This window comes from Balearica regulorum, chromosome 15, assembly GCF_011004875.1.
Source record: "Balearica regulorum gibbericeps isolate bBalReg1 chromosome 15, bBalReg1.pri, whole genome shotgun sequence".
Taxonomy (NCBI): Eukaryota; Metazoa; Chordata; class Aves; order Gruiformes; family Gruidae; genus Balearica; species Balearica regulorum.
In genome coordinates this window covers 18,081,647-18,107,193 of record NC_046198.1, presented here as the reverse complement: position 1 = coordinate 18,107,193, position 25,547 = coordinate 18,081,647, and the positions used below count along the sequence as shown (strand labels likewise).

At 40.0% G+C, this 25,547-nt stretch overlaps 2 protein-coding genes across 9 annotated transcripts in view; both read right to left on the bottom strand.

The window, feature by feature from the left end:
- SNX29 (sorting nexin 29) overlaps positions 1 to 6,546 on the bottom strand; it is a 126,692-nt gene extending 120,146 nt beyond the window's left edge. For all 3 annotated transcript variants that reach the window (XR_012837849.1, XM_075767363.1, XM_075767364.1), the window contains exons 1-2: positions 6,413 to 6,546; positions 640 to 704 (exon numbers count right to left, since the gene is read on the bottom strand). Coding sequence is in view for 2 of the 3 variants with exons in the window: in XM_075767363.1 (XP_075623478.1) it covers positions 640 to 704; positions 6,413 to 6,419 (72 nt within the window). In the remaining variant the exon portion in view is untranslated. The remainder of the gene's footprint in view (positions 1 to 639; positions 705 to 6,412) is intronic.
- A 1,252-nt stretch (positions 6,547 to 7,798) lies between these two features.
- Positions 7,799 to 25,531, bottom strand: TNFRSF17 (TNF receptor superfamily member 17). Of its 6 annotated transcripts, none has more exons than XM_075767376.1 (9): positions 24,991 to 25,531; positions 23,904 to 24,069; positions 21,364 to 21,477; positions 19,046 to 19,134; positions 12,833 to 14,319; positions 10,172 to 10,318; positions 9,588 to 9,722; positions 9,118 to 9,249; positions 7,799 to 8,376 (listed from the first exon to the last, which is right to left on the bottom strand). In XM_075767376.1, exons 7-9 carry the CDS (start codon positions 9,700 to 9,702, stop codon positions 8,120 to 8,122), a joined length of 504 nt encoding a protein of 167 aa, XP_075623491.1. In that variant the 5' UTR covers positions 9,703 to 9,722; positions 10,172 to 10,318; positions 12,833 to 14,319; positions 19,046 to 19,134; positions 21,364 to 21,477; positions 23,904 to 24,069; positions 24,991 to 25,531; the 3' UTR covers positions 7,799 to 8,119. The 6 variants fall into 6 exon arrangements, with proteins under 6 accessions (XP_075623491.1, XP_075623488.1, XP_075623487.1 ...); XM_075767373.1 differs by lacking the exon at positions 21,364 to 21,477 and having other exon boundaries at positions 12,833 to 12,969; positions 13,911 to 14,319; XM_075767372.1 differs by lacking the exon at positions 21,364 to 21,477 and having other exon boundaries at positions 12,833 to 14,036; positions 14,192 to 14,319.
- Positions 25,532 to 25,547: the final 16 nt, after the last annotated feature.

Sequence of the window (25,547 nt, the reverse complement as noted above, 5' to 3'; positions counted from 1 at the left end):
GCGGGTCCTTCAATAAATTTAAAATTGAGTAAAAATTACTACTTTTGAGTTTTAAACATACACCCACAAAAACAAACACTGCTACAGTGGTACAATTACAGAAGAATCTTTTTTTTATAAAAACATATAATTGGCTTACTTTTGAGGCATTCCTTTGCCTCCCAAGCTCTCCTAAATTGAATCCAGCCTATGAAACTCTACTTGCTAGACTTCGTGTTGATGCAAGATACATACATACATAAATCTCATCTTTACCTGTATTTTAGCCATTCACTAAAATCCTGGTGTAAAAACAAAAAGTTGCTACTCTAAAATGTTAACTAATTTAGCTTTTGCAGTACACTACAATTTAGTTCAATCATATTAAGTATTACAAATATATATATTTCTAATATATATTCTATATTATTATATATATTTATTATATATATTGCAAATATAATCTGTCAAGAACAAGAATTTTAAACAAATACTGCATAACAGTTGTTTGCTAGCAGACACAAAAACTCAGTAGTACTGTGTGAAAGACAAGATTTCTTCTTTGTCTGGTAAAGAGGAAAAAAAGGGGCCAAGACAGTTCCTGCTAGTACTGACAACTCAGCGTAAGTATACTGTAGAAATACGTATTGGATTTCTCACCTGTTTAACCGCATCCAGTAGCCGTTCTAGAAGAAACTGTCTTTTAGTGTCATTGTTCTGTGAACCTGAAATTCAACAAAATGGTATCATTTTAAAATAAATAGTTTTTTAAGAAAAATACATTCGGGCCAACACCAGGGCCCTGAAAATTTTCTTCCCATGCCAATCATTGCATTAAATTTATTCATGTATTTTCTCTAAGCAAAATGATGCAGTATAAGTCTGTGTTTTGAGGTTTCAAGTAGCCTTGAATACTACTTGAATACAGGAATACTGTTTGAAGTATCATCTAGAGCCTTATTTTAGCAAGATACTGGTTTCATGATAAAAGGTATATTGCAGGAATACTAACTATGGTATAACTGCACAACCAGCACAGCTTGCCCCTAGCTGCTTGGCACAACCACCTGTGGGGCCATATTGCAACTCTGGAACTGACCTAGCTTTAGATTTTTAAAATTTTTTTAAACTGCTTTTTTGGTGGGTTGGATTAGGTGTATGATGAGGGTCGCACAGCAACCCCATAAACATTCGTAGTGGGACAACCACCAGTGCAGTATATCGTCCCAGCACAAGAAATTAATGGAAAGTGAGAAAGAGACAGCAGGAATATCTACTTGCTATCAAACAACCTTACTACAGAAAGGGTTTTAAGTCAGGTGAACAGAGAGCAATTGTTACAATAAATCCCTTAAAATGTAACTACCAGCACTGTTCTTCCTGATTAACACCTATGAAATCTAGTTTGTTACTACACAAGACAATCTCCAACTTCTCAATCATTTCAACAACAAATAGCATAATACTTAGCTCTTCAGAAAATGCTTTATGAACTCCCGTGAATATGTGTAAAACTTATCGTATAATTAACCTACATCACCTCTATAATGTCTTTACTCTGAACTTAAGTTCAAAATATCCTTCAAAAACCTCTGCGACCTCTCTGGAATTAAAGTCAGTCTATTCTTCTCTTCCTCTGAAAGAGCATACAACCAATATATGCACAGATTGAAAGGCAATTACCAAAACTCTGCATGAGCAAGTTACTCCAGATACTGAAAGTCAACCACCACACAATAAGCCCTCTAGTAAACAGAGATGACATCAAAGAGACATGTCTCTTCCTCTTGCGAGGAACTCAATACTGTGAGGTCCCGGTCCCAGAACTTCCCACCTTCGTAATCCCATTCAAAGTAGTTCAAACCAGCAGGAGGGAATAAAACTTGTCCTATTGAAATTATTCTGCCTTTGTTTCATCTTAAATAAGAAGAAAAACCCCACTGTAAGTCTATAATACACAATGCTAGAGTAAAGAAAACAACAGGAAAAACGTGCAAATGTAGCTGCTGGCTAGCTAAGCTTCCCAATGCATATTTAGCTGGTTACAGTGGATTTTCAAGAAGTTATACTTCCAATTTTGAACCCTGACTCAAACTGTGCAGACATGTGATGTGAGGTTTGGTTCCGGCATGAGGTTAGTCAAACACTCCGATGCGTGCAAACTCTGGTGAAGATGCGCACAATGTTCAATGCTTGTAAAGGCCTCCAGAAACAAACCCCATGCCACGTAGGTTCTAACTTCCAAACGACTATGCCAGTTATGGCACTGTGAAGATAAGGTTAAATTCATATAATCCCTACTACTCCACTTCTCCTTAAGAGATTACAATTTTATTAAATTATATTCAGTGTTCTTACCATGCATGCATTGCAAAAATAAGACACGTGCCTACACATCTAAATGCCTTATAATAAATCACGTAACTGTAAAATACGGAAAATAATCAAATCCCAACTTTTAGTACAACCCCGCATGCACAGTAACACTGAATATAAACAAACCTGCAGATTTTCTCTCCTGTTTCAAAGCTCATCACTTCTACAGTCTTATGCTATCCACATACCTGCGAGAATAGGCACAATGCAACATTTCTCTTTATATTAAACAGTTTGAGACTACTACAGAACAAATGCATGTAATTCATAATTTTGTGACCTGAAAAACATCTATCAAATGAAAATACTAAGTACATAGGTGAAGTTTGACTTCCAAATGCAATACATGTTACTTTTTAAATGCACATCTGTTTGGCACCTTTGTATCTATTTGGTAACACAGAAATGGTTTGCAACTACACACCAGACTGTGAATAATACAAAAAAACGCATAAATACAGAAAACCTACAGATGATCACTATGCTAACTGATGTGCTAAAAGACTAAAGCATGTGCTATCAGACAGCCTTAAATATACACTGACTGAGTGCAGTGTAATGTGTATTTTGTCTTTATTTTACTTGTAAATTCGTGCTAGTAACAATTAGGACTGCACGTGATTACAATCAATGATTTCCATAAGCACTTCAGATCACCTTCACCGTTAACAGGGCTACGAGGCCATGTAGCATCTACGCTGAGGGCTGGCTGAGGTTTCTGCTCAATGCATGCCTTCAGAATTCTTCTATTGTTCTGCCTGACAGAAATGTTACAGGTAGAAGAAAAAGAATATTCACAAAGTCTTTTTTTTTAATTGAAAAATTAAGTTGTGTGTTTTTTCAAGTAGAGGATATATCTTCCTTCATAATAAGCCTAGAAAACGTAATACTATTTAGCAATGTTTTTGTTTCAAGTAGATGGAACATAATAAATCTCTTCCAACTCTATTTAAGATTTTGTTCTTTTACAGTCTTCATTTTCTAAACTAAGTCTTTAAAAAATAAAAAAGGTATTTTTTCAGACAAGAGCATCAATTAAGTGTGATCAACTCTAGTGGATTTAAGGACTAACAATGTATTACAAACTGACCAAAATACCCTTCTACTGATTCAAAATAGTGATAAAAACTGTAGTAACTCCCATACAAATACAAACCATAGAATGCATAAAAACAGCATTACTCAGAAAAAGGCTATATTTAGGCTATTGCAATAAAAAAGGAAGTTCATACATGAGTCTAAAAATAATTGTGAAAACATAAGTATAAGGTTACAAAACCTAAGAAACTTCAAGAGACTCCTCCCACCGACACCTACTCAGTCTAGAAAGGGTTAAAAATAGGCTTAGGTACTGCACCTGCCTCTGTGGCCCCTGTCATCTTTTGCTGTTCATGGTCATGCCTTCCTGTTTTTATAACAAACTTCTCTCCAGACCCTGCCAGAAATATCCACACCTACGCAGCAGACGAAAACTGACTGCCCAAGTAAAGTAAAACAGGATTTTCACCCAAGTCTTTACAGGTACAGCTCTCTTCAGTACCACATGTAGCATATAGGTTAAAAAAATAAATCTCAGATGGCTCTTCCATACTTCTGGAAGTCTTGTATGCAAAATTTCAGACCGCAATTCCTTTTGCTTGCTCTAGTACAGGTTCTGAGGGTACAAATTTAAGATAAACCAAACAGACCTAATTTAAATGCTACTTTATACTACATTATTAGGCTTCTATTGCCTCATCCTGAATTAGTCACATCTTTATATGTTTTTTGAAACTGTCATTAAACATGCGACAACACCCCTAATTCTTGACAAGTACATAAATCTAGCATCCTTGTGTTACTTCCTTTGAAAGTTTAGCCTATTCAACGCTGTCCAATAAAATATGAGTATGTAATTAGTAAGTAGCATTAGTAATATTAAAGTAATGCCCAAATCATCAGGAAGTTACCTTCAAATCCACTAGAAATACACAGTAGCTAAAAAAATATACGTTAAAAATAATTAATGCCATTAGGGAAAGAGGTTCTTCTATCCATATTTTAGCAACGGCCCTTTTAAGGGCCAAAACTGGGTAGGGAAACAAGCGTAGACAGTGCTGTTACACCCACTAAAGAAAGGACATGGTTAAATTCAATGATGTTAACATCGGCCATCTACTTTATCTGAAACAAGCAAGATAGTGATACACATTTCTCTGTCCTGATCTGCTCCACTTCCATTATTCTGGAAATATTCTGTATAGCATTGTATAACAGTCATGTTTGGCAAAGTGCATAATTAGTGTTCTTTGCCTTATCTTGCTGTCTATTTGAAATTGCTGGAAAAGTCGTGTAGGTTTTGGCAAGGGCAACACACGGGTAGGTTAGCCACGCAATTCAACTACTACCCTTAACCTCACCTTAGGCATTATTCCTTTGTAAGTAATTAAATGTTTCCTCTCCTCATAAACCCCTATCTCTTCATTGTTTAAAATAAAAAAAAAGAAAAATATTAAAGCTATTAAAAATACCTATGTGACAAGGCTCTATGCCATGAGAGGTGCCACCTTGCCTTTTGAGTCACAGAATTCAAGCAGAGCTCCCCAAGATGAGCCTCCTAGGAAGAGTTAGGCTCTGATTTGTACAAATCTGCACAAGGCTAGTCCCAGCCTGAATTCATCACTGAAGGGCTGTGGTTTTCCATATGAAAATGCTGACTCTTAAAAAGTTCAGAATTAGGATTTAGTCTATGTTGTGTCAAGATCTGAAACACTTGAGAAACTTTCTTCTCCCATGGTTTCAAAGATTTGACTGCATTTTTCACAACGCTAATTAATAGTTTTCCCCACAATAATCTTTTTTTTCTTCATGTCTTCTTCCATAAAAATGTTTTGCTTTCTTCTTACCACAAAGGTGAGAACCAAACAGAGAAAAACACAACTGAAGTGTTTTCATTTTCATTTTTGGTTTCATTTTCAGAAATGACTGCTACCATAAAACACATACCATTCAGTTACTTCGGTCAACTCTTCAAATTTTTTCTTACTATCTTTGGCAACAGATTTCACCACGCATTAAGTCAGGGTGGGAGAGAACATATGATCTAATCTTCAGGTGCAGAGTGCTGTCTGCAGCTTCCACCACTGAGGTTATATAAGCACACCCATGAAAGCATTTCCTAAAGCACCTCCCATCTTAAAAAACAAACAAACTCTTGCCAATGTGTTTTAAGACATACCAAGTGCATATTTACAGGAAAAATCTATTACAATTTCCTCCTCCATCCCACCAAATAACTCTCACTCTGGCCCATTCAAGCGGCTATGTCTCCTCCAGCCCTAGAGTTTACAGGCCCCAATTCTCATGCAAAGCTTTCAAATATTTCCCCCCACAAAACCTCAGAACCCCCAGGATTCAGCACGCCCACACACCGCTTCCCTGTAACGCGGAGGCCAGAAAGGAAGACATCCACAGCTGGCACATCCTCCCGGGGGCTGAGGGGCAGAAACAGCAATGATACACCCTCAGCACTGCAAGGGACCACTTTTTCACTAGTCATGCTTCTCACCTCTCTCACCAACCGCACATAAGTAAGCATGCATATCATTATTGTTATTTTCTCTTAGTGATTTACTTTCTCGGGAATATTTCCAGTGGTTCTGCACAGTTGAGGCAAGGGAGCTCCCGGGACCAGCATGGCTTGTGCTGCGAGCCAGTGCCAGGCTCACGGGCGGCTCGGGGCTTTGAGCCCAGGTAAAACACCGCTCTGGGGGGCTCGGGGAGCCGAAACGGGGAGCGGGGAGGCAGACCCGGGCTCAGCCCTACTCCGCACCGCAGGGCCAGGGAGGCCAACGCCTCCTGTGCCACGCCAGCCCGCAGACCCCGGCCCCTCCGGGGAGAAGCGAGGGAGGGAAAGGGGCCTCGGCCGCGGGGGACCGGGCGACGCCTGGTCGGGCAGGCAGCGTAGCGGCTAGGACGCCCCGGGCAAGCTCTGCCCGCGCCAGCCCCCCGGAGACCCGGCGGCCCCACCGAGCGCGGCCTGGCGGGGGAGAGGGCCCCGCTCCAGCCCTCCACTCACCACTCATGGCGGCCGCGGGGCTCGCACCCTCCGTCCGCCGGACCCGGTCCCTCCTCCCGCGCAGCCCAAAGCCGGACCGGCCAACGCACACACTCCGCCCCGGAACCCCACCCCGCCACCCCGGAAGGTAAACCCGGCTCCGCTCCGCTCGGGGCAGGGAGCTCCGCCGCGTCCTGAGGAGCCCTCACGGCGCGGTGCCGCCTCACAGCGCCGCGCCCGGGAAAGAGGCGGGAAGCTGTTCGCCCTCCCGAGGGGCTGCACCGGCGCTGCTGTCCTGCCCTGCCCTGCCCGGCCCCGCCCCGCCAGCCTCCTCTGGCAGTGCCGCCACATAAAGGTCCCCCCGTGCGGTGCTTCTGCGGGGAGGCGAGAAATGCCGGGCAAATGAAAGATGAGAAAAACCAAGACAAAACGTTCAGTGCTCTCACGTGTGGTGTGTGAGCTAAAAGCCCTGGTCAGGTTTCAAAAAAAACCGGTAAATTGGGAACCCTCTAATACAAAAAAGGCAAAGTAATGAAGTCTTTGTCTTAAATGTTGTGGACCTGGTGTAAGGCGTCCCGTGGCTGGTCCCTGTGTGCACACTGGGTACGGCGCCTGCCCCGCGCTGCCCCAGGCTCTGCGGAGCTCCCCGATAACCACCAGTAACACGTCTAACAGCTCGGTAGGCCTGTTCAGAGGTTTGGGCTACGTGTGGCCAGACCTACACAGCTAACTCATACCTGGACCAAACACTGTGGTCAGCCTCCTAAAGATGCTGTAATACCGATCGTTCGTAGATTTTGTCCAATAATTTACTAGTCTTGAAACATTTTAATTCATCATTCATGCAAGAACCTGAAATAGAAAGTTATGTACAAATAAAAACATAGTTGCTTCTGTTATTGTCACAGTTTTCCAGGAATAAAACTGGCCTAATATTAGGAAAATAATGTTTGGGAGGCAAGGTGACAAAAGTGTATTCCTAATTTTAGGCCACACAGTAACCTAGCATGACTATATCTAATCAGCATTACTTGTACATTTAACTAGGGTAAGTAAAAAAAAAAAAAAAAAGTAAACTAGAAAGAAATCTTCATAGAATACAGTCTGAAAACACTTGGCCCTTCAAGAGAAGTCTGTGCATTGGGATGGCAGGTATGGACAGTGCTCCACAGCACCACAACCTCCCCCAGTGACCCAGAGGTACTCGGAGCTGGAGGAACTCCATCCTCCACAAAGGTATTCATCATTAGAGCATTCCCCTTTCAAGCATCAGATTTGATGCTTATTTGAAATTACTCTTTGCAAGGCTGGGGATGTAATGCAGATATTCATTTCTGCCCCTTGGAACATTCCTTGTGTACCATCAAGCGATTTTTGGTACAAGATCTGAGTTTAACATAAAATACATATTTGCAAACTGGTTTATTCATGGGCTTGTATACATCCGGCGTAAGCAGATACAATCACTAAAGGCAGAAAAAGCCAGCCTACATGGGGACATTCAGAAATTAAAAATTCCAATAACTACTTTAGTACCTGAGAATAATGTAGAAATACTTGACCAAAGAGATACTAAAATTAGAAATAATATGACAATATTAATGAAAGCTCAATGGAAGATCTATAAGGATAATGTACTAGTCTTCTCCACTGACTGCAAGTATTAAGATTAATAGCTATACTGGAATAACTCTATTATTATGCAGTAAAAATATACTTCTCTTATAGTCACCCAGCACCCAGAATATAGTTGCAATAATCGAAAGATTTCGTGGTAACTAGAACAGTAGCTCCTTCTTCTGTAGCTGGTAATGGAAATGAAGTTTCACAGCCAGTCTGAGGTTTTACCAAGCCACAGTCACTGCAAGTGCATTCTTCCACTGAATACATTAATGTCTCACTTTGAAGTGAGTGCCTAATTCCTTCTGTATTTACACTGCTTTCAGTATGAGCCTTGAGAATATTATTCAGCTCCACAGAAGAGTCTGTAAACATACAGAAGTTAATTTAGTACATACATCATGGTACACCAGGCATACAGTTATTAAAGATCCAAATTTCATTATGTTCCAACTATGTTCCTAACCTTAGTGAAAGTTTTAAGATGTAGTTATATACGATAATCTTTTGTTCTATGACAATATACCCCCTGTACTTCAGGACAAGCATTTAAGTAATCCAATATATACTTTCTAATCAGTTATTATTCATTGGCTGAACACTCCACAAATATTAGTATTTGTAAAATGTAAAAATACTTTAATTTTTATCAGCTTCCCAAAATACACCACATATACTTCTCACAGGCTAGAATACTAAGTAAAATTATTTACTGTCTTATAAGATGGAAAACATTGAATGTGTATTCTCTGCTGGGGTAGAATTCCTTTTGCATTCATTGAGAAGAGGATGAAACTCATAAAGATCTTATGCTATTGAGGGTTGGTTCATAAATGATTTCTCAAACACCAGCAAATAAGCCAGGTATGAATACGCAACAAAACAATCCTGACGTGATCCAGAACCCACAAAGAGAGTTTGCTGCTTTGACAAGTTATCATCTGGATATTTTATTCCCCAATAACTATTTGAGGACTACAAAACAATCCAACAAAGACAGTTATCAGAATCTGGAATATAAATGACATGCAAAATTTATACATGGTAAGAGTAGCTAAAATGTACAATGATGTAAAATTATTTTGTGAAAAATCGTATTTATTCACCTGTGTTTTTCAGTTTTTCTTTTAGTGGCCTTAGATGTTTCCATTTAAACAAGACCATTAAGGTGAACAGAGTGAGCATTAAAATCACTCCTAAGCCCAGGCAAATCCAAAGAATTCCACTTGAATCAGTACCTTATGAAATAAAAGAAGTGCATTAAATTAATTGTAAACGATAACCAACAAACAGTAAACATGTCCAACACATAAAACTTCTTCTGTATCAAAGGAGCAATTTCTATGTCTATTGAGCAACAGCTCAAGTAAAGCTCGAGAGCTTTACAAATTTATTAACGCACATACTTATACAGGACATACTGCCTATGTCTTTAATATCTTTGAGCCCACATATTATTCTGATAAAAACTTCCCAGGTTTTAGATTTCTTTAAGTGTTTATGTTTACAAGTCTATGTAAAATGCAACATGAAAATGCCCAGCATAGCCACAAAGTATTGCAGAAATATCACTTACTCTTATCACAGTAGTTTTCACACGAAGGCGGTGGTGTACCAGAACATCGAAGATGACAAGGCTTACAAGAGAGCAGCAAATTATCAAAGTATTCATTTTTCGGGCAGTGTGCCATCAGGGTCAGTAATTATGGAACTGAAAAGCCACAGAAATTGTAAAAGAGTGAGGATCATCTACAAAGAGCTTTCCCGTTTTCAGTTTTAGCAAATCGAAGAACAGCTAGCAATAATAGTTAGGCTTCGATCACTGCTCCACTACATAGTATCATGTTAAATAAAAAGGATTTAACTCCGGGGCCCCCAAGGAATTACTGTTCCTTTTTTTGGCAATTCACAATTGTAGAAAAACAGAACAGCTGCACCAAGATAATTTTCAATGTAAATTTTGCATGAAACAGAAAATGGTTATTTATAGAAGCATTTCTTGAACAGGTGCTAAACATTACAAACTGTAGAAGAGCAAGAAGATCTCCAAACAGGAGTTCAGAATAATTGTTCTTGTCTTTAGAATTTTGTGGCTTTTTTCATGGTGATAGGCCGCAGTAATCATATTTTCCTGTAATATGCAAATTATGCAACGCTTACTTTTTGTTCTTTTTGTCTCAGTCCAAGGAGCATAAGATGACAAAAATCGAGGCAGGAGGCCTAGCAGTGAGCAGATAGGACCATTCAGTTTCTAGGTTTGCCATGACTCATCTGCAACTTCAGACAACTTCCTTCGTACCTGCTTCCCTGGATGGACAATAATATTTAGCACACATAGATGATGAAAGAATTACTTTTTGTAAATGAATGCTTTTCTGATTTTAAATGAGATACTGTTAAAGGACAAGTTCAACAATTACTTCATAACTGTGTTGTACAAAATACATCTAAGACCTTCAGTTATAACCGAAAGACAAAATCTAGACATTCAGTCACTGGGATATGGCTCCTCAGTTCCAAATTTGCTTCATTTATCTAGTCTATTAGGTTTTGGTCGACTTTTTTGCTTGACTCATTTTTGGGGTTTTACCTGGGTTTTTGCTTATAATCATAGTTATATGAGAAATTTAATAAGATCACATTGTAATAATGAAAGAAGAGCTATATGAATACTTTATAATTTTGATTCAAAACTTTATCTGCATTTTTCCTCTTATTTTTCCATAATGCAGAACTGTCACTGTACCAAAACTCTGGTACCCAGCAGGGAAAAATAGGTGGGCAATACATTTCATTCTTGTGGTAGAGTGTACAGTAGTTAAATTTCTCCTTGACACAATTAATTGCCTCTTTGACTAAAGAAAAAGAAAAATATTGCATAAGGAATTGTAATTTCATACCGCATTACTATGTACAAGACTTATTTTCCCACGAAATGCACCATGTGGGAACACACAAACTGGTTTTAGTGGAACAGTCTAACAAAGCCATCTGCATGCTACTCTCTAGCAGATTGAGCCGCTTATTGTGGCTTCTGCACTTGTTTCTGTAGGCCAGGTGCACAGCTCTACGGGTGGTTCTCCCTGTTCAAGATTAGAGGATAAACAGGAATTGACAAAATCTGATTTAGGCGTGATGAAAAAAAAATGGATACAGACCGTGGGCAATGCCAAAAATGTCATCAGGAAGTCAATGTCACCATTGACTTATGCTGAAGTCATAAAAGTGGTGCTGACTTGCTTCGTGCATTCACATTCCAGGGGAAGTAGCCCAAGTTATCCCCAGAATATCCTTCCTGTTTCTGATGAAGCACCAGCTGGTAGCTTATGCATAGGGTGATTTGAGTTTTTGCTTTTAAGATGCTGTTTAATCTTTTCAATCATGGAGAGGAGAATCACATTCTTAACTGGGATCTGAAGGCAGCAGATAGTCAAGGTATCTTCATGGTATCCACAGGTACGATAAGTGAATTTCAGGACAGACAAGCTGGGTCCAATGCTTTTTATCTTTTATCAATATAATTACATTGACTTTGGTGAAATGCTCTTTAATTTCACTTAAATAGAATATTTCCCTGTGCCACAACTTCCCATCGACTTTACCTTTTTTATATTCATATCTATAACTTGCACTAAGACCCCTTATTGTTTTAGAAAGGAACCAGCTGACTAATTCTATGACTGTTTTGTGCAGCTGGTTCCAACACTACACATCGGCAGGATAGGTACAGTCTTTACTGCAGTAAGATTCTTTATGAAATCCACAGCTCCCACATTCTAAAACTTTCAAACTATATCACAGCTGCTGAATGCTTCTCAGCTTATTTCAGTAATCCGGGGAAATCACATGTGCGCTATAACAGATGAATGAATCTGTTCTTTAATCAGCTTCACACTTTTTTTCCAGTTGTACTAGGGGTGTGGGGGAGGACTGTCTTTGCTTCAGCCACTTTTATTACAGTTTTCTTGCCTCATTTTTTTTATGTACGATAATGACACTGAGTTGTTTTGTTGTTGTTTGGGGTTTTTTTATTTTTACCAAATTGTGTAGGTATGTTTATTTTGAACAATAGCTTTCTTCCACAAAGTAGTTTTGCTAAATAGGTAGGTTTATAATATTTTGGTATTAATTCACAGGTTCACAAAGAAGAGAAAGAAGTTCAGATTGACAGCAGTGAGTATTTTTGCTGGGAGATAGCAAAATGCTGTTATTAAATAGCGTGTAGCAATCCCAAGTAGGCAACACAAATAATACTAAGCTTGAACAACAATCATTGATAAACTCCTTAAAGTTCCATGTTGTTCCCATGAAGAAAGAAACCTTGAAACGCTCGCTAGCGATAGGTTCTGTTAAACAGAACACCTTTGTGTGCCACTGCAGGTCGCCTTCAGAATTTTTTTTAATGGAAGAAGGATTCTACTGAGATGTGTCTGTGACCTCTCCCATATGCACCCACATTCTGTATCACTGACCAAAGAGTAAAAAACAATGCTTAACACTCCAGAAGTCAATGCATGTAGTTCCCTTACTGTTTAAAAAAATAAAAAAACAAAACAAACAAAAAAACCCCAAAAAACAAACAAACAAAAAAAAACAGGCCTAAACCAAAAATGCACACAGATACTTACAAGGTACCTTCAAAATGTTTTGGCTGAAGGAGGTAACGTTCTTTGGAAAATGTTAATCTAACTTTCCTGCGTACCTGCATAAGTAATATTTATCTACTTCACAGGAACAGTACAAAGTCATTTTATTAAAATTCGCTAAGTGCTTTCAATGAAAATTATTAAACCTATACAAAGTATGAGTTCATCGACTCACAGAATACCAGGTTGGAAGGGACCTCAAGGATCAGCTGGTCCAACCTTTCCTGGCAAAAGCTCTGTCTAGACAAGATGGCCCAGCAGCCGTCCAGCCCAATCTTAAAGGTGTCCAACGTCGGGGAAGCCAGCACTGCCCTGGGGAGATTATTCCAATGGCTCATTGTTCTCACTGTGAAAAGTTTTCCTCTTGCGTCCGGTCGGAATCTCCCCAGGAGTCACTTGCACCCATAATCCCTCATCTTTTCCATGTGACCCCTTGTAAAAAGGGAGTCTCTTTGTAGCTACCCTTGAAGCGCTGGAACACGGTGATAAGGTCTCCCCTCAGCCTGCTTTTCTCAAGGCTGAACAAACCCAGTTCTCTCAGCCCTTCCTCACATGGCAGGCTTCCCAATCCTTGGACCACCCTGGTGGCCCTTCTCTGGACCCTCTCCAGCCTGTCCACATCTTTTTTGTATGGTGGGGACCAGAACTGAACACCGTATTCCAGGTGTGGCCTGACCAGCACTGGGTAGAGTGGGATAATGGCTTCTTTATCTCTGCTGGTGGTGCCCTTGTTGACAAAGCCCAGCACCCTGCTGGCTTTCTTTGCTGCAGCACGCTGTTCACTCATTGAGCTTGCTGTCCACCAGGACTCCAGGTCCCTTGTCACAGAGCTGCTCCCCAGCAAGGTGGATCGCAGCTCCTGGATTGTATTCTCCCAGGTGCAAGACCTTACACTTGTCCTTGTTGAACTTTGTTATGCACTCCTGCTCTACTTATTACTGCAATGTATCCTGCAACTGATACATGTTTGATATGATATGGTACTATTCCTAAAAATTGTGAAGAATGGGCTTAAAGAGAGAAATGTTGATCTAAAAGCAACAAAAGAATAAGGTATGTCTAGAATGGGTATACACACTGCTTCTAACATTGCTTCTCTATGCCCACCATTGCTATACCCAAGTATGATTTCTAAATTCCAGGGAAAATGTACTGAAGGCATCAACACAACCACCATTTAAATAAGCGCTCGACAGTAAGAATACTTTCTCTGGTGCAGTTGATGCAGGCATGATTTCAGCCCCGAAACTTACAGATTTCACTTCTGAAGTGTACAGTGATGCCCTTAAAGAACCTTCTGGAAAGATAACCAGTTTTATAGCTCAGATTTATCTGAGGTTCAAAAAGAAGTCTGAAATCAAACTTCTGGCTTCTGTGCTCTACTAAAGCAAAGAAAAATACACCATTGATAACTGACAGGTAAGATACATTCCAAAACATACTATTATGCAACAGATGTGACGAATCTTTTCTAGAAAACCAGATGGCTCTTAAAACACAGCTCACATTTTTTTCAAAAACTGTCTTAAATAACTCACATAAGTCTCAGGTAGCCTGGACTGGCCTGAATCTGTTTAGGATGGCGTGATGAAACAAAGAGCTGGAAGTTCATGATGTGGAGCTATGTGTTCCTTTGCAGATCACAGTATCTTTCTGGATGATCTTAAAAAAAAAGAAGGAATACCATTTCAGTGAGGCATAAGATACACATTCTTTTTCTAAGTTGGAAACTCATGTGATTAAATCAACATTGTTTTTCTCAAGCAGATTAGGAAGCTAACATATGTAGAAAAATAACTGAAGTCTTGATGTGTTTGGTAAAAAGAACCCATAGCTGTGCTCTTATTGAGGGTGTCACTGGTCAGACAATGCAGTTCAGAGGAGTAGTGGAAGCAAGTAGATGGTGGTAACTTTGTACAGTTTTATGTCCTGCAGGCAATGCACATTCTTCCTCTTTCCATAACCCTCTGCACATGTTTTAACAGAGCAACACTGACAGTAGTTTGGAAGAAATTGCATAGAGCAGATAATAATATTTTCATTGCTTTCACCATACAAGTCACAGTCTTTTCTCCTTAGCTATATATAGTTTTATTGATGTATGTAATGACAAAACAGAGGCAACAAATGGTAGAAAAAACTATGAGGAATTACAGTTGTCACGGCCTGTTGACTTTGTTTTCTGCACATCCCAACATTTGAAAGTCCTACTTCTCAGGGGTCTGAAAGCAAGCACATAATCATAAGATCTTGATAAACAATAATTCCCAGTGACAGACCTTGCTACACAGCTAAAACACACATTATTTCAAAATCTATGTGCTGTGGTTTACCTGTTGCTTTCACTGACTACATGAGTTCCCCCAGAACTTCTGAAGACAAGTTATCAATAGAGCAGTTTTGAAATGACATTTCGGGGGACCATTTTTTTATCTGCCCATGCCTCTAAAAAACATGCTACAAATATTTATTCTCAAAGCAGAAATTAATCCAACATAACTGTTTCTCAATTCAGTAAAACATTGTGGTGTTTGCTCTCAAAAACAAGTGTCAAACTGTGCCAGAAAAAGCTAACTCATTCAACAGAGGATTACTTGCTGCAGTGCACAGAAAATGTATTTGATAGTTACTATGTAGATGGGTGATGGCACTTGTAATAAAACAGATTCGGGGAAATGACTCGCTACAGAAGGAAGACATTTTCTCTTAACAAGATTGTTGTGCAACCTTCATTTTTGAGTAATTTTGATAGGAAGAAGTTACTATTAAAAATAAAAACATCTTTCAGCACTTTGTTGGGAAAAGTTTACTGTACCAACTGGCTTTAATATGAGAGATGTAATACCTGAACTCAGAAGCTGTTTGTAAAGTAGAATATTGGATTCAGCCAGCCAATGAAACAAAACCCAGAAGCATTAAGAATAAATTCATTAAGTGACATTAAGATAAGGATATTGTAAATAGAAACTGTAGTTATGCTATGTTAATAGTTTATCCACTGCCTTGTACAATACACATTAAATCCTCTAAGCGGCACGCTATTTTGTTATGTGTAAACTGTGCGCGCGCACACGCCCCAGAAAGTGTCTGAGATGACTGGGTACTGATGGTTCTCCTACAGTGATATTTACCTTTAGGGAACAACAAATATATGGCTTATTTACTAGTGAAGTTACAGTTTGGCTTTTTTTCAGTTACGGGATTTAGAGGGCTTGCATTGGCTTTCCATGTAGAGTTACATATTTATATTAATAAATACTTTCTCCTTGTCACTTGATTTTGTTCCAAAAGGATGACAGAAATTAGTAGAGTTGTGCAAAATAAGAAAGGATTTATCAAATATAATAATCGGTCATTTAACTGTAAATCCACAAAGTGTTGCCAGGGAGGTATTTCTGCAGTTACATTACTGTAACTTAAGTTCAAAAACTCCCCAAGATATCCTCTGAGAATAATGTAATTCAGACAAGCTGGCCTGCTGGAGTTGGCATCATTATGGAGAGTAATGGGAAATAAAATTGAGAAAAAAAAAGTGTCAACTGTGGAAACAACAGAAGAAAGAAAAGGAAAAACGATTCTCAGATTTGCTTCTAAAATGTTTCAGTCTGACTCAAGAGTGACACCCAGGGACAATTTATAAAGACCAGGATGAAATATACCTCTCTGCTCTCATAAGGTGACTATCAACCACTAACGACTCCTCTCTGGACTTCAAATCTACATCTGGAAGCAGTAAAACATCTATCTGTTGTTTTAGCATGCTGTCAGTTCTACTAGAGTATCAAACTACTCAACGGGTTTCAGGAAATCAAGTAATGTTTACTGGCAAACAGAGTACAGGTAGGTACCAGCACAGCACAGACCAGGAGGGAGTGTTTTGGAGCTGTACACACACACGCACTCTGTCGAGATTTAGAACCTTCTGTCATGTGAGCGGAAGACCTAGAGTTACATGCCACTTTGGCGGGATACCAAGCACTGAGCATCCAGCCAGAGCATTTCCTGAACCCAAAGTTGACTGTTGGTTTCCTTAAACATCTGGAGAAGCCTAAGACTTCCAGAAATCCTTCTCAGTGCCCATTTTTAACATGTGTTAAATTGGTAATACTTATGTGGCAAAGATTAGTCACCTGAAAAAGGTAAGGAGAATTTGAGCTTCTACTATTTAATTTGAAAAAAGCTATTGTGAGTTTCAACACTGAAATAATAAAATGAAAACTCTGAATGGAAAACTGAAGAAAGTAATACTATTATGTCAATAATTAAACATAAAGATTGAAATTCACCTCTCCCAGAACAGTAGCTTAAGGTCTATTTACCACACTTAACTTCAACAACTAAACCTTTGTTCTGACACTGCTTTGGGGTTTCTCTGTCCATGCGTGTGCCAGCTTTTTTGCCTGACTGTACTTCAGAAATTCTGCTGGCATAGTTACATAGCACTTATCAAGAGAAAGAAGGTTTTCTGCTAGGACTGTTACATTCCCTTCAAAAACAGCATTAGCTGGGCTGACAAAGGAATTCTTCGGGCTGTATCACTGCCTCTACATTAGTCGTTTTGTGCTGGCACAGCTCTTCGGGGTAGCACATGTAATTTTTTTTTCCATGCACTAAGGCAACTGGCCTACACTGTCAAGTCTTACAGTACAGGCTTGGTCTGAGTCCTCTCCAGCTCTCTAAAGCCATTTACAGAAAAAATCCAAAGAAAAAAGTCCCTTATAAATCACCTCATCACAACAATCCTAAAAATCTGAGGTATCAATGTTCATACAAAAAACCAACCACTTTTTCTTCCCAAAAGTTGCTGCACTTCAAGGAAAAGCAGTCTTCCAGACAGTTATCGCCTCAAAAAGCATTAAACTGTTCTGAAGTGGTTATTTTCAGAAATCCATATTTTGTTAAGTGCATGCTTTAACTGTATGGCTGGGAGGAGATAAGCTATTGTAGGGTACACACTACTAATAAACAAAAGCAAGGGGTTATTAAAGGATTCATTGTGTTCATTAGCTTTTACAAGCTGCACAGAAGAATGCTCTTTTTAGACACAATATTGTTTAATGTCATTTGGGCACAGTGCTAAATCAAGAACAATGTGGATTTTGCCCGTTTGGTTCTGCACGTTTTAAATTAGACCACTGCTTTGAAAAGAGTGATGTTGCTTTGCTACATCCGGTATTTCCAAAAAAGATTAAAGAACAAAACAACTGAAGAGAAAAATGTTCCTTAAAAATAGTAATTAAAATAACAATAGTATAAACATTGTCAACTAAATCTCAGACAACTTCTGTATCCCTTACTATGTTCGAAGTTTACTTAGCTAGGAGCCAAATTATGGAAAAGATTAAGTGCATAGCACAGAAAAGCAGTGTTTATAGTTTATAAACCCTTTGGGGAAAGAAGACACCTTGTCATTTGTCTGGTGTTCCACATGTGCCAACATTGTTGTGTAACTACTAAGGACAATGCATAAAACAATAATTGTGCGAGCAAGTTTGGATTAAGCTAATGCTTGTTAGAAAACCAGTGACATTTTTACTTTGGTGCAATAGTTTTTACAGAATGTAAACTTAATTTTTTCTTCCTTTCTTAATGTCAGCACTTACATTTTGCATTGGAAAAATAATCTCCCACATACTACTATTTTAGTGACTTTGCAGGTGGTGAAAACAAACTAAAACTAATCAGTGGTATAATGCCAACAGGAGTAGGGGAGTTACAAGAAGAATAAATGAACACCTTTAATGGCGTGAAGTGCTTGGCATACACTCAAATCCAACAAAAATTTTTCTTCTGGTAATTTTAACCAAATTCTCTAGCCATTCAGTGTTTGTAGACAAGTTTAGGTAACCCAGAATTACTTTATTTCAGATTCCCAAGTACAGCACCACAGTGCCAATATGTGCTCTCTCCCAAGACAGGAGGGAAATTGTAATTGATTTAGCCATCCCTATTCCAGCATAATTCCCCATGCAAATTGCCTTCTCTGGAATAAAAATACTGGCACAGAATAATTCTGGAGTAATTGGTCCTATTTAGAAACAAGCTCAGTATTTCATTCTCACAATTTCATACTGAAGTAATTATTTTCTGCAACAATGTTAACATGTTAACTAGCTATAGAAGAACAGCTTTAAAAATCCCATGACACTGTTATTCTTTCTTCATAACAATAATGCCATTTTGCTTTAGTCATTACCAAGACTAAAATCTTAAGGGATCTCTAATAGACAAAATGCTCCCTCAACTGGAATTCTGGAGAATTAGGAAGGGGAAAAGAAAGCACATGAAAATCCCACATGGAACTAGTCTTCTATCCCCACCTCCCTGGGGACAGCCAGCCAGCATGTAAAACTTTCCATGTGAAACATCAGTGTTATAAAACTCTTACCATGTGTATAAGGCAGGAGATCTGGCCTAGAGATGTTATGGAACCACAGTGGACATGGCAACTCCAAGCTTCTCCATGTCAGGGATTCACTGCACTGAGAAAGGGTGTAAATAAACAGCATGTCACATACCCTGCATTAACACCCTGTATTGATGTTTTCAGCGCTAAGTTCAACATTTTTATTATCTCACAAAAACATTTGTTATTAAGACAGTCTAGAAAAATTATACGAGGTACAGCTGAATTTTGTTTGATAGTGGGGACTCACCTTGTGTGTCTGTGTTGGACTGTAAGCCCCACTTGAAATGCTAGCCATCTTTTCTGCATTTTTTTTTACCTCTATATCAAGCCACAAGACTGACAATATGATGGTATCCAGAACTGCATATCCTTTCTGTTACTTCTCTCCTGCTACAGCAATACTAGCTTACAGCCAGTGGAAGGACATCTCCTGAGGATCAGGCACTTAAAAGTCATCATTGTTGCTCAGTCAACTCAGCATCCCAGCCCCTGGGATTCTCAAATTTATCTCAGGTCACAGGGAGCAAAAATATCCTCTGTTTCCATTTATCACTTCCAGAGAATCTATGTATTTTAGGCTTGTAATATTTACTTTCCACATCCAACAGTTTTATAGGTGAAAACAAATTTACTCTAATGAAGCAGAAAAATTTCTAACCGAAATGTTGCTAATCAAGATGAAAGCATAACAACAGTTGGACAGAGGTCTGGATTGTACTTAACAGGATTTATTTTCAGCTGCTTCAGTATCTTAACTGACATGATGCCTCCTCCCACCAATCCTGCACCTAGCTTTCAGATCTCTAAAACTGCTGTCATGGTTTTACCTCAGCCGGGAGCTCAGCCCCACACAGCTGCTCGCTCATTCCTCCCTGGCGGGACAGGGGAGAGAATCGGAAGGGTAAAAGTGAGAAAACTTGTGGGTTGAGAGAAAGACAATTTAACAGGTAAAGCAAACCAAGGAATTCACAAATCCAAAACATAGCTCTGCGCTAGCTACTGTGGAGAAAATTAACTCCATCACAGCCAAAACCAGCACAACCACACAGTCTCTGCCTTTCTTCAAAATAGATTCCCTGCTGTCTCCAACCTTTCCAATCCTAACTCAGTCACTATACACATCCTTGAAGTGATCTCCCTTCCTTGGATGTGCGTTCTTTGCTCAGCACATTCCTTCCACGTTAAGCAATCCTTCTGGTATTTACAACATTTCCAACTGTCATAAGTTTTATAAACTACGTCTAGATAATTCCCAGTGTGCACACTTAAACCCTCATCTTTGTTTATTTTGAGCTTTGACAGCAAAAGACCCCACACACAACAAACAGTTTTGATAGCAAAACTACTTACATAAACCACTCTCCCCCATGCTATTTATCAGTCTGGAGGCTCACAGTATCAAAACCACAGAAGAAATTCGGTCTAAGGAATAAACTGCAACGACTGTGAATTTAAAGAGAGGCACCTTGAACAAAGAACTAGCTAGCACCCAGCTTACATATTCTTCAAATCTGAACAACAGGCTAACAAAGCAATAGATCACACAGCTGAGAACACTGAGCCTCCAACTAAAGTCACCTGAAAAAAGGGATGGCACTTGTAAAAAAAGAAGACTTTTCAGTCTGTATTTCTAGAGATACACAAGCAAGAGAAAGAAAGGTTGTGTATGCATACAGAAGCGAGAGACACATAACTACCTTGGAAAATAATGAGCTGAGCCTATGTATGAAGTGTTAGATAAGGACATGAGAAAATTATAAACTGGCATTTTGGTGTATGTATCCATGTATTTCTTTTGCTATCTAAAGTAAAACCAATTAATTTTATGCCCTTTTTGAAGCCTGCAGTATGTGCTTTAACTGCTCCAAAAAAAAGGCTCTAACTCTAGATTGGAGACCTCAGAAAGAAGAACCTAGCTCAGAAGTACTCATCGCCAACCCACAATGAAATGTGTAAGAGTGAAGTTGCTAAATTCCTTTGAGGATGCCCCTTTGCAAGCTTGGAGTAATTCTACAACTGGACTGTGGAAGAGAGCTATGGTGCTACATGTGGAAAACTAAAGAAGATTTTATTTGAATCTCTTCTGATCAAATACCTTAAAATGCATGAGTGTTAAGACAGCACAAATACAGCAATTATGTGAGTGTCCAGCAGAGGGAGAGTAATGGGTCAGAAACAGCACTTCTTAAATAGCAGGGTTAGAGCAAACACCAGTGAAAAGATGTTTTCAAGTCAAGATATCTTAGTTTGGATTATACACGGTCTTGTGCAAATATAAAAGCCTCTTTATTACTCACGCTTCCAGGAACACTAGCAAAGCTTCAGACAGACCTGGCTCTTGAAAAAGCCATTATGCTGAAACATACTGTGTTTTTTGTTCTCTAGTTCTCAGCTACATCTCCACAGACTACCTGGGAAGAGAATTTGCCAGAGTTTAAGAACCTTAATTCATAATCTCCTGGCACCGAATCAAACTTAAGCTAGTTCAGTATTTTCAGTTCTGTGTCAAGCCTCATTAATATTATGAAAAATATTTAGATTAAACTCTTATGCAGCCTTCCTGCAAGAGAGGTATATCACTTAGGTACAGCCTTAACTCATGTTTTCCACAAAAATGTTCTGGACTCATTTAACTCCACCTGCTTCTTCTAAGTAATGCTAATCCTAATTTCTAGAATGTCATTTGAGCTTGTTCCTTCACCTAAGCCTCAGATAAAGAGCTATGCTTCTAGAATGGCACCTTCACAGCTGAGCACAGTTTCCTATATTTTTCTTTTAATAATTTACCTTGTAGCTCTTGTCTTTTCTTCCTCCTAGGTAAATAACTTGTTCTCTTGGCTTTGTTTTTAAAGGCTCATTCTGACTTCAAAGCAATTCTAAATATCAGGCTACTCATTTAAGTGCATAACTAATGTACATATTTGAATACCTTTAAATTTCAGGGCATGGCTCAGAGTGTGTCAGTTTAATTTCAGCTTGCTGCCACACCAGAAAGGGAAGTCTTATGCCTTTCCTGCTCCTCCCAGTCTCAGCCAAATGCTTTCTTTCCCATTTTGCAGCAGCTCAGGAACTTACCTAATCTCAAGGTAAACTGACTCAATTCACTCAACCCAGGACCCTAAAGCCACTCTCCTTCTCCCTTAGACTGCTGTGATTTCATGAAGTTTAATACGCTTAACTATTGGTGGTGAGCTGTTAACCTGTTTGAAGCCTTCTAGTCACATATATCTTTCTTTTCTGCTTCAGTTCACATAAGTAAAACATTGGTATTTCGTAGGTATATCCGCTAGGGTGTAAAGTGCTTGTGAGAACCTTGGATGAAAGGTACTACTGAAGTACAGCATGCTGCTCCTAATATCGTATGAATGAGGACTCCATTTCACTGCTATAGCATTGACTTACCACAGGCTGCACACCGGTGGTGAAGCTACCTTGAGGTGGTTTAATAGTGCGTAGCTTGCTCTCACTAAGAAAGAGGCCCTGCTCCCCATTCTTACTTTATACCGGCTCTGGCATTTGTCAAACACCTCTTAAGAGCTGATTCATCTCAGTGACCCAGGAGGAAAAAGAAAGTGGATTGTTCTGTAGCTAAATTTAATGAGATGGCTTGACTCAACAAAGAGTCTAACAAGAGCTAGAAGGCAGCGCAAGGATGGGTAGAACTGTGACTGTGGGGGAGAGAGTTTCCGTGCACCTCAGTCCCCACATGTTAACCCTGAGGTGTTCCAGCCTCTTCTTTTCTAAGCACCGCTTCGATAATTTACATCAGTTATGATCTGGTGATGGATTTATATGGGTGGTTCTCAGTAAGAAAAGCTTTTTAGTATTTATTAAATGAAGAGCTAGTATATTTATTCTGCAAAAGAGATTTAAACAAGTAAAGCTCTTACAATGCTTTAAAACTTCAAGAGAGCATGACCATTTACATTCCAGTAGATATTTTGTCAGTAAAATTATCATGATTCCACTTAGGTTTTGTTTTGAGTACCAGCTGTTCGTAAGTGGAAAAACAAACTACTAGCCCTGTTAAAAATTTTGTGTTTGAGTTTACATAATTCCTGTGTGCGACACAGCCTGCAAAACAGGTTTGTACACTCTGAAGGACATCTGGCATCTTCTGAAATTCTGTGAGCCAATTGTTTATATCCTAGCAAGTACCTAAGGAGTAAGTGCCTGTCAAGGAAGGAAGGAATGTCGGATAACACAAGTAATTCTTTTCCCCTGAAATCAGCGGTAATACATACTTCCATTCCTCTGATCAAACACATACTTGGCCCCACTCCCTGCACCACCTCCCCCCCAAAAAATAAAAAAAAAAAGTAAATAAAATCACAACTCGGTACTTTAGGAGCCAGCAGAATGAAACTCCATTTCAACAACCTTCCAGAAGCCTTTCTAAGGAATGCCAAAGTGTACCTAAGAATTGCTGCCTACATGTCCTGTGTGCTGGTAATCTTAACGTAAGTCTTAATTGCTCTGAAAATATAGTACCTGCCTCCAGTCAAGCCTTTCCTGACTTGTAGGCTGTGTCAAGGCTCAAACAAAAACCCAAGCTTGCAATACAGCATTGCAGTCATTATAAACCTGAGCTATTAAATGCTCATAATGACAGTAAAAAGTGTACAATAACAAGCTACTCTGTCAGCAGAATTCATGAAGCTTGGTTTCCACTGGGTTTTTATTATTCAACAGTAGTCACCTATGAGCTGCTCTGTTTCGAACAGTGTTACCTCGTTTCCATACTAAATGAAATGTATCAGATACCTACTGGTTAATAAACGTCACTTAACGAGCAAAGGTTATCATTAAAAAACAAAACAATAAAACCCAAACAAACCTTTCATAAGTGGAGAGTGCTATATTGAGGTGTCCTTATGATACTAGCTGCTTAGGAAACATTTCCTATTCGTGTAGCTTTACTTCTGCTTTCTGCATTCCCCTGACAAAAAAGGATCTCATCTTGTTCCTGCCTCCATCCCAGCCTCAGTGGGACTGCACGCAACCTGTTGGGGGTTTTAAACAGAAACACGATTGCCACACGCAGCTGAGGAACATACTTGCAGTTAAACAACATTCTGAATGTTAAAACAGTAACACGGGTGAGAATCTTCCTTAATTACACTCAACTTTGAACAAGAGAGGCCCTGGCAATGTGTCTCTCAAAAGTGGGGTGGAACTCTGCACCAGAGAGTAACCAGAGTGGCTTTCACGAGATCTTTAACCCTCATTCTTCAGGCTCTGGTGAGGGTCAGCTCTTGGTGCTTGAAGGACAGACTTCCACTTAGCAGAGCGTATAGTCCTTCATTGTGAATTACATTTTTTTCTTTTCAAAATTAATTATCTGTGGTGTTGGTGGGGATTTATTTTTTTTTTTTTTTACTTTTGTAAGGGTTTTCCCTGAATATGATCGGTTGGAAGCACTTTTTTCCACTAATACATGTGCCTTACCTGCCATGTAGAATTTTTTGCTTGTCAAGGGCATACATGTTGCTGCTGGTGTGCAGCCAGAAACCATCTGCTACGCAAATGCCGCTTCAGGAGGGTTTGTGGAGTTCTCCAACCAAAACCGCGCTGCATTTTGTACTGGATGGAGATCTTCACATTTTAGTTCCAAGCCCGTCTGCTTTCAAAACATCCCCGTAACCAGCCCTGTAGCGTTCCAATGTAAGTAACGCTGCAGATGACTCGGTCCTCGCACGTGAGCGCTCCGAGAACCTCCCTGCTCCGGAGCGCTCGCTGTGCCTCGTTAACTCGCTGATGCTGAACCTTCCAAGGTGAAACGCTGCTACAGCCGTGCCAGCCTGCTAACCAACGTCTACCTGCTTCCCCTCTGTTCCTCTTCGTCTCCTCCAAAGCTTAACTTTAGGTGATGTTTTTTTGGGATTGGGTTTTTTTTATAATTTATTAAGTTCTAATAGTCTTACCAGTCAAGGGCCTCAGTCCTTGACAAGTCCAACTGAATTTGGCTTAACTGGATTTTTTTAATGACGATAACCAAGTCAAAGCGTGCCGCAGAACTGCCAAAATTGGAATTTTGGCGCATGCCGTCCACTCGCGCCTGGACGCGCACAGACGCGCGGGCTCTCGCCTCACAGGAGAGCGCGTGCTCCCAGATCTTCGCTCGGGCGCGCTGCGGACCCGCGCGGCTGCCCTCGCGGCGCCCTCGCTCTGCACCTACGCCCGCGAGGAGCGGGCGGCCGCAGCTTTGCACAGATGAAGGCCAAAAGCAGCAGGTCCGGCCCTCGCTCCGAACGCTGAGGGACGCTGGCGCCTGGCCCGCTGGGACGGGGAGTCCGAGTCCCGCCGGCGGCGTTCGCGCCAACTCCGTGTCCCGTCTCCACCCCCCCCCCCCCCCCCCCCCGCAGAAGGCGGAGGCGGGGACGGCAGAAGCGAGCGGCGAGCGCAGAGGCTGACAGGAACGGTAGTTTCTCAGGGCGCAGGACTCGCAGGCGACTCCGTTTCTCGTCGCCTCCGCGGAGGC

Excerpts from the sequence above, each read along its gene's own strand:
- TNFRSF17 (XM_075767376.1), bottom strand. The coding sequence starts at position 9,702 with ATGGCACACTGCCCGAAAAATGAATACTTTGATAATTTGCTGCTCTCT. Across the intron at positions 9,250-9,587 it reads TGAAAACTACTGTGATAAGA|GTACTGATTCAAGTGGAATT; the intron begins GTAAGTGATATT and ends TTATTTCATAAG. Across the intron at positions 8,377-9,117 it reads AGAAAAACTGAAAAACACAG|ACTCTTCTGTGGAGCTGAAT; the intron begins GTGAATAAATAC and ends GTATGTTTACAG.